The 17854-nt window shown below is 37.1% G+C and overlaps 1 protein-coding gene across 1 annotated transcript in view; it reads left to right on the top strand.

Moving 5' to 3' along the window:
* Positions 1–17854, top strand: part of Heatr5b (HEAT repeat containing 5B) — a 114541-nt gene that overhangs the window by 79148 nt on the left and 17539 nt on the right. The window contains exons 25-28 of the mRNA XM_004627718.2: positions 1516–1584; positions 6899–7078; positions 13952–14189; positions 15450–15704. Of these exons, the coding sequence (XP_004627775.1) occupies positions 1516–1584; positions 6899–7078; positions 13952–14189; positions 15450–15704 (742 nt within the window). The remainder of the gene's footprint in view (positions 1–1515; positions 1585–6898; positions 7079–13951; positions 14190–15449; positions 15705–17854) is intronic.

Raw genomic sequence — 17854 nt, 5'->3', positions numbered from 1 at the left:
AACTAATTTGGCTGAACAAGAGTTAGCTTATAAATTATGAAACATTATTTACCCCATGATAATTAAGTAAAATTTATCAACTATTAAAAAATAATAAATAAATAAAATAAAAAGAAAGGTGTTTTAAAAACTTTATTTAGAAATAAATTTCAAATTTACAAAAAAATGCATAACAACCCCCCCAAAAATGTCATGCTTTTATTCATATTTGTCCATTGTTAATTTTGACTCATTTGTTTGAATGTTCTCCCTTCTTGTCCCTCACTGTCCCACCCTATTGCACTTTTCTTTCTACACATATACATACCCACACAATTTTAGCCAGCATGATAGTGCATGCCTGTAATCCCAGCACTTGAAAGGCTGAGGCAGGATTGCCATGAATTCAAGACCATCCTGGCCTACATAGTGAGTTCAGGGTTCAGCCAGGACTACACAGTGAGACCTTGTCTCAAAAACAACTACGACAACGAAAAACTGCACACAACTTTTTCCTAAGCCATTTGAAATTATTTAAATCATGTACTTTTCCCTGATTACTTTGGTCTGTATTTTCAAAAAACAAGAATATTGTCTTAGTATAATGATAGAACAGTTATTAACCTTAAATTCAGCACTGACCAAGTACTTTCATATAAGCTAAAAAATTCCAGTTGTCAGTGAACCCAGTAAAGTCTTTTGTAGTATCCTTTCTCCTTCAGGGCAAGATCCAGTACTGGCTCACATGCTATGATTGGTTGCTGTGTGTGTTTTTCCTAAAAGGGGCCGTGATCCCTTTGCAAACTACTATTGGTGTATGTTAGTGACCTGATCATTGTTATAAGGGAAGAAACACCAACCCAGGAGTTACCTACATCGAATTGCTCTATTCAGCATTCTGATTCGTCTAAAGATCTATGATTTTGCTTGTTTAAAACTAAATTGTGGGGGCCAGGGAGATGGCTCAGTGGAATAAGCGCTTCCCTGGCAAGCGCAAGGGTCTGAGTTCAATCCCTGGTTCTGCAAAAACAAAAACAAAAACAAAAACTGTGTATTTATTAATATATAACTATACTAATTAATATGTTTAACAACTTTAGTGTAAAGCACCAATTTTTAAGGTTAAATGATCTCTGAGGTCTGTTAGTAACTGAGTTTTAGAACTATTCAGTTAATAATGAAATTGTTCCAGTTATATGAGATTCACCTATGAGGTTAAAAAGAAAAGTAGTTATTTTGTTGTTTTGTTATCTCATATGTCACTTTGTCCGAAAGTCCTGTTTATTATGAAACAAAATAAAGGCAAAAGAAACAAGATTAATTGCCTAAATCATGTAGCATTCCTATACATTTGATATGATGACCTTCTGGAAAACAAAGAAAAATGGTATGGCTGAGTTTATTAAAGCAGAAAAGAGATAAGGGAAAGATGATAAAGAGCAAAGGGACAGAGATATGTTTTTACCCTATAGACAGAAGAAGCTTTATGTTTGCTACTTACCTCTAAAACTCAAGTGCTTTTATTCATTTTTCTAGGTGGGTGCTGCTTTAAGACCAGCCTTCTCACAGGATACACCATCAGATATAATAGCAAAGGCTTGCCAGGTAAGAAGACAAATGAATCTTCCTATAGTTGTTCTCTATAAATTCATGTATAACTAGAATTTTCCTTGAGAAAAGGAGAGAAAAGTCAAATCATTTTTATTTTTATTCTGCAAATTCAGTAGTGGTGGTTTCCTCTTCGGTTCTACATGAAATAGTAACTGTTAATTATCCCTTGTTGTCATAACTAAGGACATAACTTTGACATACATAGTTCTTGTGTGATCTAGAAATGAATAGATAAATGAAAATCATAAGAGTGATAAAAAAATGAAAGATAATTGAATATATAATTAGTACCTAAAGAATAATAATGATAGGGGCTGGGGAGTTAGCTCAGTAGAGTAAGTGCTTGCCCGGCAAGCTCAAGGGCCTGAGTTCAATCCCCAGTTCCACACAAAAAAAAAAAAAAAAAAAAAAGAAGAATAATGATAATTTAGTTACTAAACATTCCTTTGACCACAGGTTATGAAAATTCTTCAAGTTTTTAAATACTAAATTATCCTAAAAAGAATCTCACAGGCAGAAATTATATTGCAAAATTAATCCGTGGACACTCTTCTCATTTTATCTTTGTTTTGTATGAGGGATCAGGGGCTGGTGGGATGGCTCAGTGGTCTGGGGCACTACTTGGAGCAAGCTTGGTGGAGCGCAGGGACCGCGGTTCAATCCCCTGGCACCACATGCCAGCCAGCCCCGCCCACTGGTGGGCTGAGCTGGCCACACACACACATAAATAAATAAATAAAATATTAAAAAAAAAAAAAAAAATGAGGGATCAAACTCAGGAGTTTGTGCTTGCCAGGCAGGCGCTTATGCTGCTGAGCTATCTCCTTGGCCCTCTCATTTTATCTTCAGAGATACTAACCAAAACACTTCCTGTACACATTTAGTAAAGTCCTCTTTTTCATATGTCTCGTCTTAAAGAATTCATGCATTAAGATCTACTTTTTCAGCAAACTAGATTGTTTACCTGCTTACCTACCAAAAGAGCAGAAGCAACTGCCTCCTTCCCAGTTCTTTGGAGTATAGAGCTATAGTCCATCATTTTTTGCTCAGAATTCACCTGTAAGCTTCATGCAACCTCTATACAACTAAGGTTTTGCTCTCTGCAATGATATGTTTGAAATTCTGACTATATGTTTGAAATCTCTGACTGAATGGTTTACTGCTTCTTTCCACTGTTAAGTATTTTCTCTGAAACTTTCTGCCCTATAAAGGCCTTCGGAGGAATAACTTTTTCTATTCACAGCAGACCAGAGAGAAGAGAACCTAGGAATAGGTGTATGGATTAGGAACAAATGTTGGGGCTAGAGTGGGTAATCTGATTTGTGATATTGATACAAACATCAAAAAGTCATTTAGAGTTGGGCATGGTAGTGTACCTAGAATTCTGTACTCAGGAGATTGAGGTAGGAGGATCATGAGTTCTCAGCCACCCTGATCTACATAGTGAAGTCCTGTCTTGAAAGACCCCCCCCCCAAAAAAAAACCCCTCCACGGTGATGCATAAATATATCATGACGATGATTCAGCACATAGATAGTATTTCAAGCAGACAAAACTTCCTGCTACAGTCCTGAAAATTAAAAAAGCAAATTGCAGTTCACCTTGTAAATGAGTAGTACAACAATTTGCTGTCACTACAGTTGCCTTAATTTCTTTATTTTATGGTTTAACTGCTTATTCTATAAGCAGTTTCTTCTTTTCCACTGGCAGGCTTATATTTAAGACCTCCTTTTATTTTGTAGGAGGAGATCTAGTAGTTTTGAAATAGATGAGGCAGTAGTGTGCAAGAAAAAAAAAAAAAAAAAAAGGAGTTGACTTACATGGTATCCCAGCCTGTTTACAGGAATAACAGCACTTTGAGTCCTTAAAGTCATAGTAACTCAAGATACTGCAGAGCAAACCCTCAAATGTGACTCAGTCAGGGACGTTAATCAATGGGTTAGTAGAAACTAATTCAAAAGCCAAGTGTGGTGGCATACACTTGTAATCCCAGCCCTTGAGAGGCAGAAGGAAGATGATTGCCATAAGTCTGAGACCAGGCTGGGTCACATGGTAAGTTCAAGGCTTATACTATGTAGCAAGACCCTGTCTCCCAAACAAAAACAAAGCAAAACAAAACAAAAAATCATTTAAAGCAGGTTTAGAATTATAATTTCAGTTTAAAATTTATAAATGTATATTTATTCACCAGTCTTTTAATGTGGGGCTGAGATCTTTTCTTTGAATATGATTTTGCCGAGTCAGTGCCACTTGTTTTCACAAACCAAATCTATAATACATTATCTACAGTTTCTAGTTATTGGTTCTGTGAATTAGAGAAAGTCCTTAGATTTTTTTTCCTTCCCCCCTCATCCTTAGATTTTTGCAAGGAACAGATAGAGCTAATTTCTCAGTCATTACAGTTTTTCCAACTTTCAGTTGTTTTTTTTACCATATTTTATACAACTTTTCTCAGACTTAATGTCTTCTCATTTTAAATTTATATCTTACTATCCATCCTTAATTGCTATCTGTATGTCCTTAATTGATAACAGTTTTAAAATTCCTTATTTTATTAAGTTTAGTATTCAATTCTTTGAAAATAAGATTTTAAGAGTAAAAATTTATGTATACAGTGTTCTTTTTTTTGGGAAGAACTGGGAATTGTACTCAGGTCCTTGAGCTTGCCAAGCAGGTGCTTATTCTACTGAGCCCTCTTCCCAGCCCCAAAACAACATCATTTTTTTTTTTTTTTTTTTTGGAGGTACTGGGGATTGAACTCAGAACCTTGCATTTGCCAGGCAAGTGCTTATTCTACTGAGCTATCTCCCCAGTCCCTACAAGTATTCTTAACTTTTTTTTTTATTCTTAACTTTTAAAACTTAAATATAACACAAATCTATTAGCCATGATGTGACACCCAATGCTTTAAAAAGGGAACCTTTTTTTATAATTTATTTGGGAGCAAAATCTGAATGGCTCGTATTCATTTGGCCCTGGCGTGAAGCTGAATGAGATTTTAGTATTAGTCTCTGAGTGATTCATAGCATGTTTTATTGCAGAAGTATCTATGTGTTAACTGTGGATGCTGCCACACACTTTCTAGGTACAAACCTTAATAAGGTCCATGGATCTTGTTATCTTTAACCCAGATGTAGTGAATTATGCAATACACCTTGGCCCAAGGATTTCGGACGAGATAGTGAGGAACTGTAATTACTGTTGATGAAGCTGGTATTCAGACAAGCCAGTTCCTTCTTGAAATTCTCCTCTTGGCTCCATTATCACTGTACTTGCCTGGCTTTTTAGTTGTCTGTTTGTTTAGCTGTTTTCAAATTCTTTCTTCTTATTCTACTCGTCCCTTAAGCATAACTGTTTCTCCTGTGGTTGGCTTTAAGATTGTTTATCTATATATCTTAGGGGCTGGGAATGTAGCTGAGTGGTGTAATGCTTGCCTGGCAAACTTGAGATCTTGAGTTCAATTCCCATTACCAACAAAACTTTACTTAGTAATATTACTTTACTTATTACTATTGTGTGTAAATTTCTAAATTTATATAGTTACTTTACATTTCCTCCTGAATCCAGGCCTAAGTTTCCAACTCCCTTCTGATTAGTATTTTTTCACAAGTTCCTTGGGTTCACTTAGAACTCAGCCTTTAAAAATGTTTCGAACCAAAAATCATTGTTTCTAATCTTATCTCCACTAAACCTTCTTGTTTTCTTTTATTAGCTCTCTTAAAAAATAGTGTCACCAAGCCAGGCATGGTAGCAGATGCCTGTAATCCCAGTGATGTGGAGGCTAAGACAGGAGGATCCCTACATATCAAAGCTGCGTAGCAGACCCTGTACCAAATACTTTAAAAAAAAAAAATAGTGTCACCCTTTTTCCATTCATGCAAGTCAGAAACTTTTTTATGTATTTTGAGACAAAGTCTTGCTGTAAAGCTCAGGCTGGTCTCAAACTCTGTGTTGTCTGGGCTGGTTTTAAACTCATGGTGATTCTCTTGCCTTAGCCCCTGAAGTGCTAGGATTACAAACATGCACCATCAAGCCTGGCTACATTAGAATTTTTTTTTTTTTTTTTTAATGTATTTGGTACAGGGTTTCACTATGCAGCTTGGACTCATAGTGATCCTTCTTTTTTTAGCTTCCCCAGGGCTGGGATGGCAGGCTTGTGCCACAGTGCATCACAGTCTCTAGGTTAAAAATTTAACAGTAAAAATTTGGCAGTCTTTGATAGTTATTTTTCCAGCTGTATTCCTCCATCCCTAAAAATATATAATTGGTTTCCATACATTATAATTTCTACCTCCAAATTTTTCTCTGATGCCTCTACATTTTCATTTCTTTCCATTCTCAGATCCATTTTATCTCTATTATATGGTACTATATTGTCATATTGTAATAACTGAGTAAGTACATTGTTTATTGTCTATACAGCACTAGAATAATTTTCCTAAAGCCCCATTCTAGTAGTAACATAACTCTTTTCTGAAGCAATAGATACTCAGGATTGTTTGCAGAGTAAATCTGAATTCATTGTACATGAAGTTTAAATTGTATCATCTGTGATCTTGCATATAGAAGTTTCTATGTTTATAAACACAAACCTTCCTGCTTATCTAAACATTCCCATTTTTTCTATTAGAATTCATTATTTTGTTGTCTTTTTAGGGGTGGTATCACATTATGTAAGGTTTCCATGTGTACAGTCTATTTGTATTTTCTTACTTTAGGGGAAGGACTCAATATTTTCCCTTTTTCACTCTTTTTTTATAGCATCTAGCATAACATTGCCTGTGGTAGGCAGAAATTTCTTTGAATTGAAGAATTATTCATGACTGAATTACTTTTTTTTTTTTTTTTGACTGAATTACTTTGGATAGAAAAAAATCATTCCTGTTAATTTTTTTGTTAGATGATGGGACATTGTAATAAGTAAATACTGTTTTTGCATACAAATACAATAACATCTATGTTTGCCATTATATTTGTTACAAAAACTTAAAGCATAGCTTTAGATAATCCTTTTGATTTGTTCCTTGGTTTTATTTTGTGAATTTACCTCAAGAAATAGAATCATTTCATTCTGTTCTCTTAATGATAACTTTTTCTTTGCGGTGGGGGGGGGGGGAGTACCTTTTTGAGACAGGGTCTCATTCTGTTAAGGCTGGCCTTGAACTCACTTTGTAGTTCCAGCCTGGCTTCCAACTCTTGCTATCCTCCTGTCTCAGGCTCCCAAGTGCTGGGATTACAGGTGTGCACTATCACGCCTGACTAATGGTAACTTTGTATACACAAAAATTGTTAAATTTTAATTGTATAGGTATGCAGTACATGGATTGGAAGTGGAGTTGTCAGTGACCTCAATGATCTCCGTCGAGTACACAATCTGCTTGTTTCTTCTCTGGACAAAGTTCAAGCTGGAAAAGGATCTTCCAGTCAGCTGTATCGGGAGAGTGCCACAACTATGGAGAAACTGGCTGTCCTCAAAGCGTGGGCCGAGGTAACCACAGCCTGTTGTTGAGTACGTTCTCTGTCCATTAGAAAATGTTCTACTTCTGTTGGTAAAAAATGTTTTATTTTTTAAAAGCTGACTCTTGGTATGGAGTACTTTTCGAAAATCTGTTAATTTTTTTTTATAAAAGAACTTGTGTATTGAAGGGCTGTCATTTAATATTGATAGGGCAAGGAAAACAGAAAACTATAAACAGCAGAAATTTTATGCTAAGAATCTTTTACTCTGTTTGGATAAATTTCAAGAAACTTGCCATCATGATGTCTAGGCTACACTGGGTGTTTGTTGGTTTTTAATAGCTAGCTTTATCTCTTTTGTTCCCAGAGCACAGAGCATGTGTATACATACTCATATTCACTCTCCCCATTCCCTCTCTCTCTCCACCTCCCCCTCCCCTCTCCATCCCCTCTCCCTCCCCTCTCCATCTGCTCTCCCTCCCTTCCCTCTCCCCTCCCCCTCCCTCTCCCCTACCCCTCCTCCTCCCTCTCCCTTCTCCCTCCCCCTTCTCCCCATCCCTTCTCCTTCCCTCCTCCCCTTCCCCTCCTCCTTCCCATCTCCCTGTTTTTCTCTTTTCCCTCTCCCTCTCCCTGTTTCTCTCCCCTCCTTTCTCCTTCCCCCTGTGTAAATATGGTAAGATAGTTTTAAGTTCACTCCTTCTAAATTACTTTTGACAGTTGCTTTGAATTCCTATCGTCTTCCCTCCTGTATTTCAAATATCCAGATTCCATCCTTCACCAGCTCAGCTCAGTTCCTGTTTCCATGGTATCAGTAGGCTATGACCACTGAATAGGCCTTTGCTGATTTAAAGTTTACAGCAACAAAGGAGATACAGTTTAGATGAAGAACCTCTATGATTTTCATAGGTATAAGGATAAATTCTTTTTTCTTTCACACACACATAAAAATGGAACATGTGGTGCTCAATAAGATATCATGGAAATTGGTTTTCTCTGTGATTTTTAGACTACAAATCAAAGTGTGTTTCAAATAGAATATCTTTGAGGGAACCTCTGTTATTGTATTCTGCCATTTTTGGTTCAGGCAAGTAAAATAGCACTTTTTGCTAATATTGATAAAGTCATCATTCTTACTGATAAAATTTTAAAAGATATTTTTACTGGCTTTTTAAAATTTATGCAAGGGGCTAGGGAGATGACTCAGTGGAATAAGTGCTTCCCTGGCAAGTACAAGGGCCTGAGTTCAATCCCCGGTTCTGCCAAAAACAAACAAACAAATAAAATTAATGCAAATATCCAATTTTAGACAGAGTGTTCAGGATCTCACTACTAGATCGGACTTGTAGTGACCCACCTGTTTACAGCCTCCAGGAGCTGGAATTACAGGCACGTACCACCATGTCCAGTCTCAATTGCTGTCTCAATACGCCCTGGAGGCTGGGCCAGCACAGCAGGCTGGAGGATTGAACCCCAGCCCCTGCGCCTGCTTGCAGGTGCTTTAATCTGCTGAGCTATTTGGTTGGCCCTATTATCTCATTTTAAAGCTAATAAAATTTCTTTAATTTCCATTTATTCCATTTCCCTTTTTCTTTTCTTTTTCTTTCTTTTTTTTCTCTTTTTGAGACAGGGTCTCACTTTGCAGTTCAGACTGACCTTGAGTTCACTTTGTTCAGTGTGGTCTCAAACTTGCAGTGATACTCCTGCGTCAGCCTCACAAGTGCTTGGATTACAGGCGTGCGTCACCATGCCCTGCCTTCCCTTTTCTTGTCTTGGAAATTCAATTGTAGTTTTATTCATTTTTTAAACTCACAATTGCCCTTAAATTTTCCAACCCATTAATTTTTCCAAGTGCAGAGACCATCCTGTGTTCTGATGAACATTTAAGATTTTTATTTATTTAGTTTTCTGATCACTGGCATAATGTTCTTGATTCCCTACCTTGGCATAGTTTTGTATAAAAAGCATTAAATACTAAGCCAGAGGCCCTAGGACAAGTTCTGGCTCTACAGTTCGACTTGGTCAAGTGATTTCATCTCTCAGAACCTCAGTTTCCTTATTACAATTGAGAAATATGATCATATAAGGCAATATATGTAGCAGTGGCACTGAGTGGAAGGTAAAAATAATTGCTTTAAAGATTAGATTAGCACATCATTTAACTGAATAATTTACATTTTATTTGGAATTATTTTAGCTGTAATTCAGTACATTAGTAATTTGAACCTGAAACTCAGCCTTTAATGTCTAGGAATTCATTTCCCTGCATACTTCCTTTTCCTCAAAGTCCTATGTATTCTAGATGTCTTTACTGAAAACCTATCGTTGCTTCTACTCTTTCACTTAGAAAATGAGGCATGTTTTTCAACTCCTCAGATTGTTTACTCGAAACCTTCAGATTTATGCAAATTGGTAACTGCTTTTTTGCCTGTGTAACTTGGATGAGTTATTCACCTACCTTTTAAAGCTTGTTATCTCAGCCTTCAAGTATTATATGCATTTCATAAGATTATGGTGTCAATTAAATGAGATAATCAATGTAAAGGACTTTGTGCTGTAACTACTGCATTACACGTACATGCATAATGAATGAAGTTTTCCTCTAAGATTACTTCCCACTGACTCATTCATCAAAGTGTTTCTGAGTTCAGGCTCTGTGCCAGGTTAGCAGCTGTAAATGCAGTGAGGAACACAACAAATGTGCTACACACTCTAGGTAAGGTAAACTCTAAACCAGTATGTACAACAAAATGTAAGAAGCAGTGTTTAAGAAGACATGCAGCCTCTTGAAACGTAGTGCAGAGTTTCTTGAAGTAGGCTAGAGTCTCACAGTAGGCCTTTAGGAAGAAGTGACATTAACTTGAAATACAGAGGATGAGAGATATTCAGCATGAGTATAGGAGACTGTTCAGAACTCAGTGTTCATGTATCTCCCTCTCTTCTGGATCTTTAACCTCTTCTTTCTTTCTTTTGCCTTGGCCTGTATTCTTCTCAGACGCAGCATCCCGTATATACTGCCTCTTTTCTCTCCACCCAACATCTCAAGTCTATTGAAGGAGTTTATTGTCTGCATATACTCACTTATCCAGTTGTTTACTTCTCAGTCACCTGAAGCTTGGGTTTAGTCTCAGCATTCTATTGAGATTATTTCCACCACAAACGTATAACTTGGGCTGGTGAGATGGCTCAGTGGTCTAAAGCACCTACTTAGAACAAGCTCAGCAAAGCACAAGGGACCGCAGTTCAATCCCCCAGCACCACATGCCAGCCAGCCCCGCCCCCTGGTGGGCTGAGCTGGCCACACACACACACACACACACACAATAAATAAATATTAAAAAAAACAACAACAAACGTATAACTTATTTATCCAAAGCATTAGACAGTGTTCACTGCTTGTTTTACCTCAGTGTTTGATCATATCTTTGCTTTCCTTGGCACCTCTAACATGTTTTACTTAGTACTTGTGTTTTGTTTTTTGTAAATTTTTTTGTTTGGTGAAAAATAAACTTTCATAGCCAAGTAATAATAGGATAACAATAGTGATTACACTCTTTTCTGTTACTCGTTTTCAGTGCACTACCATGCCCAGCGGCCCTGTAGTTATTAATATATATTAATTGTACACGTTAATAGGCCTCACCTTCTTCTTTTTTTGGTTTGTTTCATTTTGTTTGTGCTTTTGAGACAGTCTGTGTAACCCAGTCTGGCCTTAAACTTATGGAGATTCTCCTGCCTCAACCTCCTGAGTGCTGGGATTGTAGGTGTGTGCCACGACACTGGCCACTGTGGCATTTCTATACATGCTTATATTATGCTTTGATCATGTCCATCCTCCCTTCTCCTACCCACTGCCGGTCCCCTTCCTAGTCCTTAATAATCCTTTTCCTACTTTCTGGTCTTTTACTTCTTTTTAATTTACACATATGTAAGAAAACCAACCTTACCCTGATACTAACCTTTTTTAAATATTGGCACTTTTCCTGCTAGCTATAGTGGCACACACCAGTAATCCCAGCAGTTGGGAGGTTGAGGCAGGAGGATCACAGTGAGTCTCAGGCCAGCCTGGGCTATATACTGAATTCAAGGTCAGCCTGAACGACATATCAAGATCCTGCCTCAAAACCCCCAAAATAAATAAATAAATACTGATACTTTCTTGTATCTACTAGCTCTTCTTACTTTATGAGCCTCATTAACAGTCATAGCTTATAGCTTTTACTTGTATATTATATAATCTTTCCCTGATTCCAATCCTATGTTTTTCATTGTTTACTAGACATGTCTACTTGGGTGACCTATACATGACACATATGTACAACGTGTCTAAGATTGTTATTTCTTTCCTTATTCATCCCCCTATAGTTTTTGGGAGTCCTATAATTTTGAAAAATCGAAACTAATTTTTCCTCTTCAACTGCATATCTCTCTTCGGATATTCAACCAGTAACTAATTCCTGTTTATTTTAGTTCATTAATATATATGAAAATCACAGTTTTGTTGTTTGGATGAAAATACCTGTGCTCAAGCTGGGTGCAGTGGCACATGTCTGTAGTCTCTGCTGCTTGTTAGACTCAGGTGGGAGGATTGTTTGAGCCCAGGAGTTTGAGGTCAGCTTGGGCAACACAGCCATACTCTGTCTCCTTTAAAAGAAAAAGAATGTCTGTGCTCACTTACTGTTGGGATCTGGACCTCGATGTCCTGCAAGGCTGCATGCAGTTTTAGATGAAAGCTTTTTTCGGAGGTAGCTGAATCTAAAGCATGTAGTAGAGCACTAAGAACATTTAAGGTCAGTGACCAAGTGATTATATTTCTGGACCTTTGTTCTTAATGGAAAAGAGGTAAGTTTACAAAAATGTTTACTTGGAACTTTGTAATACGAAGTAAACAGCTTTTATCTTTTGGTCTGATCTTTTTAGGATTTCTCAGGCTAAGTAATCAGAAGTAGACCCAAGTTTTCAAGTGTAAGGAACTTGTTATAGGTATCATGGGTCTTCTTCTGTAGAAACTATAATAACTTTGTTATGCAGATTGATATCCACATAAGAAAACCCTAACCTACATGCTAAAACTTTGTTGAAACCTGCCCCCAATACATTTGACTTTAAAATCTTTCAGTGGCACTCATTTTCCTCCTTGCCCACACAATAAAATCATCAATTACTCCCACCTTATATCCTCAGCTCAGGTCATATCAAAAACCCACAGATACTTAAAATGCCATTCAGTTGCCTATTTTTATGCTCTTGTTCTTATTCTCTCTGCCTACAATGCATTTAATTTTTGCTATGAGCAAGTGAACTTTTGTCCTTGAAAACTCTTCCCTTGCCTTTCTCATAATCCCAGGATTAAGATCCATCCAGCTTGGTTGCTCCCTGAGATTAATTCACTATAGGAACCATACCTATTCATTAGGTTTCAGACCCTATGCTTAGCCTCTGGGTGGAATGTGGTGAGGAAGATGATTAGAAACAGGTTTTAAAAGTTGTTTGTCATGGCCCATGTGTGGTAGCACATGCCTGTCATTTTAGCACTTAGGAGACTGAGGCAGGAGGATTGCCTAGAAATTGGGGCCAGCCTGGACTACATAATGAGATGCTGTCTCAAAACAACACTCAACTAAACAACTCCCCCTAAAACAACAACAACAAAAACTTCTCTATGTGTTTTTTTTACTTTGTCACTGTATTTGTCTGTCAGTTTGATAAAGCATGCTGTGTTTTTCTTTATTGCCTCAGATCCTAACAGAGTAACAAGCTCAAGACAGAATGTACCTATTAAGGTTTCATGAATGGCTGAATATAGTTAAAGTGCTTATTGAAGCTGGGTGTGGTGTTGCATGCCTATAATCTCAGCACTCAGAAGGCTGAAGCAGGAGAATTGCTACAAGTTTGAGGTCAGCCTGTGCTAATGAGTTCAGGCTCAGCCTAAATTACATAGTGAGACCCTGTCTCAAAAAAAAAAAAAAAATCCCTCAAAATTAAGTGCTTATTAAGATATATATCCTTCGGGTATCAGTATAATAACAAAATTAGGGAAAACAAGCTTAAAACCACTTAGAAATATGAATGTAATATTTTTATATTCTGAAATCCAAAGTGTTCAACAGTTCCGATACTGTTTTCTCTGCTTGAAGGGAGATATATACAGTATCTCCCTTCAAGAAGTTTATAGTGTACATGTATAGACACAGATTTCCTCGTTAGTTACAATGGAAATTACACTAACAAGGTTTTCTCTTAAATTTTTATGTAGTGCAAATTTTTCTTTTTACACTTATTTTTTCCTTTTGATTAATATGTTTTTAAGATTTATATGCACCATTTACAAAAAATAAGTATATACAAAAAACAAACAAAGAAGAATCCTTAAAATTGTTTTAGAAAAGTTGCTGTTATATTTCCGTTTGGTTCAAAAACTAGAGAGTAAGATTATGGATAATTATTTGACTAGTTAATTATACTCTTAACTATCTTTTGTAATTGCTAAATTGCTGTTATTTAAGGACTATGTAAAAGGGGATATAAAAGGATATTAATAGAAATCCTTTCTCTGGCTACCTCACTGTTTTGAGTGTTTTTTTTTGAATGCTGTCTGATTGTGTTTAATAAGTTTAGGAAAGTGGAAGTAGTAAATAGGAGGTTGTACCCCATAGCAAAAAATAAAAAAGAGAAAAAAGAAAAGGCTGCTTTGTGAAATAGAACAAAGGAAGGCAGCGAAAGCTCAGAAAAGCCTTCTGAAGGAATTTATGTGGTGGGAGCACTAGATGTATTTTTAAAAATTTCTTTCAAAACAGGTGAAGTTACTCTTTTGTAGTTAACACTAGATTACCTTTGATAATTGAGCACAATAATGACTTTAAATGTCTTTTTATCTTATTTCTTATTTTATGTCTTCTATATCTAGGTATATGTGGTTGCTATGAATATTAAAAAGGAAGCAGAGTCAAAACCAAAAAGAGGAAGTAAAGCTACTGATGATGAAGATGAGGACTTGGGTGCCCTGGGTGAGCTACCTGCGGACAGTTTAATAACGCTGGTGCAGCCCGAGCTTCCCACGCTTAGTCGCCTGTGGTTGGCAGCGCTGAAAGACTATGCCCTTTTGACTTTACCAGCCGAGTTTGCTAGTCAGCTCCCTCCAGATGGTAAGTATGGCATTTGGGATGTGGCTTTTAGGGAGTTCAAAGTAGTAATTATTACATTTAAAAAGAGGGCTGAGGAGATGACTCAGTAGAATAAGTACTTCCCTGGCAAGCGCAAAGGCCTGAGTTCAATCCCTGGTCCCGCAAAAAAAAAAAAAAATAATAATTAAAAAAATTTTTTTTTTCCATTTATGCATTTGGTACAGGTCTCACTACGCAGCTCAGACTTGTAGTGATCCTCCTGTTTTCAGCCTCCCCAGTGCAGCGATTACAGGTGTGCAGCACCACACCCAGACTCAGTCACCTGCTAAGTGCTTGCCAAAGCAGGCACTTAGTCTGCTGAGCTACCTTGCCTCTCGCTGGCCCCAAAGTAGTAATTAAGCATAATGGATTTGGTAAAGGCGACCATAAGCAGTCACAATAATAGCGCTTTAGTGTTTTGTAGACTTAAACTTTAGAACACGTTCTTTGTATTGAGTTTGTAGACCCAAGACACTACAATATGAAGCTTCTTTGTTAGTGGAACCAAAGGTGTTAGTACTGTGATGGTAATTGCTGTATGAATGCAGGTAAATGACTTTGAATAGCAAGTCATTATGCAGGATGATAAAGTAGACTTCTGTAGTGGCCAGTACATAGATGATCTTACTGTACAATTATCTGGATTCCTAACATCCTATGAAAATTGTTTATACTTTAGTTCTCTTATTGAAATTGATACAGAAATCATCATGAGCATTTTTTTGGTTTAGAAAATTTATTTTCAGTTTCTACTCAAAAGAATCCATTTGTCTCCCCATATAGTTAATAATAACAATAATGGAGTTCTTTTTCTCCTTCCTTAGTCATGATAATAAGAAGAAATCCTCAGTGTGGTTATTAGAAACAGTAGGTGGGAGGAATAGCAAAAGAGTATAAAAATAGAAAGGAGACAGAATCTTTGGTCATGATAAAAAAAAAAATAAGTGGACATAAAACAGAGGTAAATCCTGTGACAGCAGGGCTGGGAAGATAAAGCTTCTTTAGTGGCGCTAGCAGCACAGAGGAGAGGCTTAACAGCAGGCATCAGCACTCCTGGGAGATGTGAGCACTCCAGGTTAACAGCTGAGTAAAGTGGTTAGTATGTCTAGGATAAGCTCATTGGCCAGGTTGTGCTTCTGTATGAAAAAAAGTAGTTTTGAGTTTGTTGTTCATAAACAAGTGAACACTTACAATAGGAAATAATGAATAGAAAATAATTTAATTGCTTGGATTGTTTTACAGGTGGAGCGTTCTATACACCGGAGACTATTGATACAGCCAGACTTCACTATCGGAATTCCTGGGCTCCAGTTCTCCATGCAGTGGCGCTTTGGTTAAACAGCACAGGGTTTGCATGTTCAGAGTCCACAGAAGCAGCAGCAGTGTCTAGTTCACAAAAACGTTCTACAGCTGTCAGTTTAAACCAGGCATCAGGAACAGCAGCCAGTGCTAAATCCTTGCCAGAAATTAATACAGACAGAATGCACCTGATTTTAGGTAGGAGTGTAATTAGCTTCATTATAACTAGTTTCAAGATGTGTCACTTAGGAAAATTTTCGTCTTTCATGTAATGAGCTTCAAAATGTGTCACTTATGAAAATGCATGTCTTTCAAATAATGATATGGAAAAATTTTATATAGCACAATTTAGATACTGAATAATAAAATTTCCAGCTCAACTTGTAAATTAACTGAATTTCTTTTCTTTGGAAACAGGGTTTGACTGGATAGTCCAGGTTGGCCTTAAACTCATGATTCTCCTGGCTCAGCCTCTTAAGCTGGTGTTTACAAGCATGCACAACCATGCCTGTTTTTTTTTTTTTTTTTTTTTTTTCATGCCTGGTTTTAACTGAATTTTTTATTTAAAAATTAAATTGTCGGGCCAGGGATATAGCTAAATGGCACAGCACCTGCCAGGCAAGTGCAAGGTCCTAAGTTCTATTTCTGTTACGAAAAATATATATATTTAAAACTACTCTTTAAATATTTTAGCTATCATGTTCATTCACCCAGCAAATATTGAATAGTTTTCACAGAAAACCCTTAATGTGTTTTTTTAGTTCAACTAGTTTCCTTGTATTTGGTACTTAATAGGCCCCATGAAAAAATTTAATCAAATTTAAAATTGGTGTGGTAGCTCACATCTGTAATCCCAGCACTCAAGTGGTCAAGGCAGTAGGTGCTCAAATTTAAAGCCAACCTGGCTTCCATAGCAAGTTCAGGGCCAGCACAGATTACATAGCATGATGCTATTTTAAAAACAACAAACAGGGGCCATGGAGATAGCTCAGCTGTCTACGCGCCTGCTTAGGCAAGTTCAAGGACCTGCGTTTAATCCCTGATACTGCATGTTGTGCTGGCCACCAAAACCAGGTGTGGTGGTGCATGCCTGTAATCCCAGCACGGGGGAGGCTGAAACAGGGGGATCACTTTGAGTCCAAACTGTACAGCAAGACCCTGTACAGACTGGGGAATGTAGCTCTGTGGTAACGTGCTTGCCTGTCATGCAGAAAAGTCTAGGTTCAATCTCTAGTTAAAGGGGAAAATTCAAGTCCTAATTTCTGATTGCTTTCTATTTGAGTCATTTTAAAGAAAATGAAGGTACCTTGAGACCATAGTGTTAAGTGAAATAAATCTCACAGACATAGGCATAAATATTACATTCTCCCTCTTTGTCTCTCTCTCTGTCTCTGTCTCTCTCTGTCTCTCTTTCTCTCTCGGTCTCGGTCTTGGTCTGGTTTGTCTTATGACAAAACAAATAAATTAAAGAGAAAAAAAATAGTTAATAAGAAATAGGGAAATAGATCTTTTGCATAAGAAAAAGGACTAAGATGAAGGGAAGGGGAGGGGAAGAGGATGTAAGAAATACATGAAGAAGCTTTTAGTGCTGTCATATTTTCTATGGATGAAAAGGAGCACAATTGGAAGGGTATAATAACAGAATTAAGCAGTAGAGCTCACAAGTGAGAATGTGAAAAACTTCCAAAACCTTACCTACCCTATATATGTTAAGAACAGTTGTAGGGCCGGCTAAATAGCTAAGTGGATTAAAGCACCTGCAAACAAGTACAGGGGCTGGGGGTTTGATCCCCGGGGTGTACTGAGACATCAGTTAAGATTGGACATGGTGGCAGGCACCTGTAATCCCAGCTCTTGGGAGGCTGTAAGCAGGCGGATCACTATAAGTCCAATCTAGTAGTAAGATCCTGAACACCCTGTAGACCCTTCCTTAAAAAAAAAACAAACCAAAAATCAGTTGTTACACATTACATCCAATGTGCCTCTGCAGCTTGCCGTTTAAAAAAAAAAAAAGGTGTGTAGGATGGGTGTGGTGACACACATGTACTCTCAGCACTCTGAAAGACTGAGGCAGAAGGATCACAAGTTTAAGCCCAAACTGAGCAATTTAGTTAAGATCCTGTCTCAAAGTAAAAAAATAATTAAAGGGGCTAAGGATTTAGCTTAATGAGAAGGCCTTGAGTTTAATCCTCAGTACTGCAAAACAAAATAAAACAAACTTTGTATGTGTATGAAACTGTTTGGCAAACATTTAATGAAAGGGTAATTTTATAATACAAATTTATTTTTAATGTACTGTCATTTTTTTAAAGTATTAGAAGTAGGAAAGTGACATTTATGCAGTATTA

Source organism: Octodon degus, unplaced genomic scaffold, assembly GCF_000260255.1.
Source record: "Octodon degus isolate 3935 unplaced genomic scaffold, OctDeg1.0 scaffold00020, whole genome shotgun sequence".
Lineage (NCBI taxonomy): Eukaryota > Metazoa > Chordata > Mammalia > Rodentia > Octodontidae > Octodon > Octodon degus.
The sequence above is the reverse complement of the archived record's forward strand: the minus strand, read 5'-3'. Positions and strand labels throughout refer to the sequence as shown.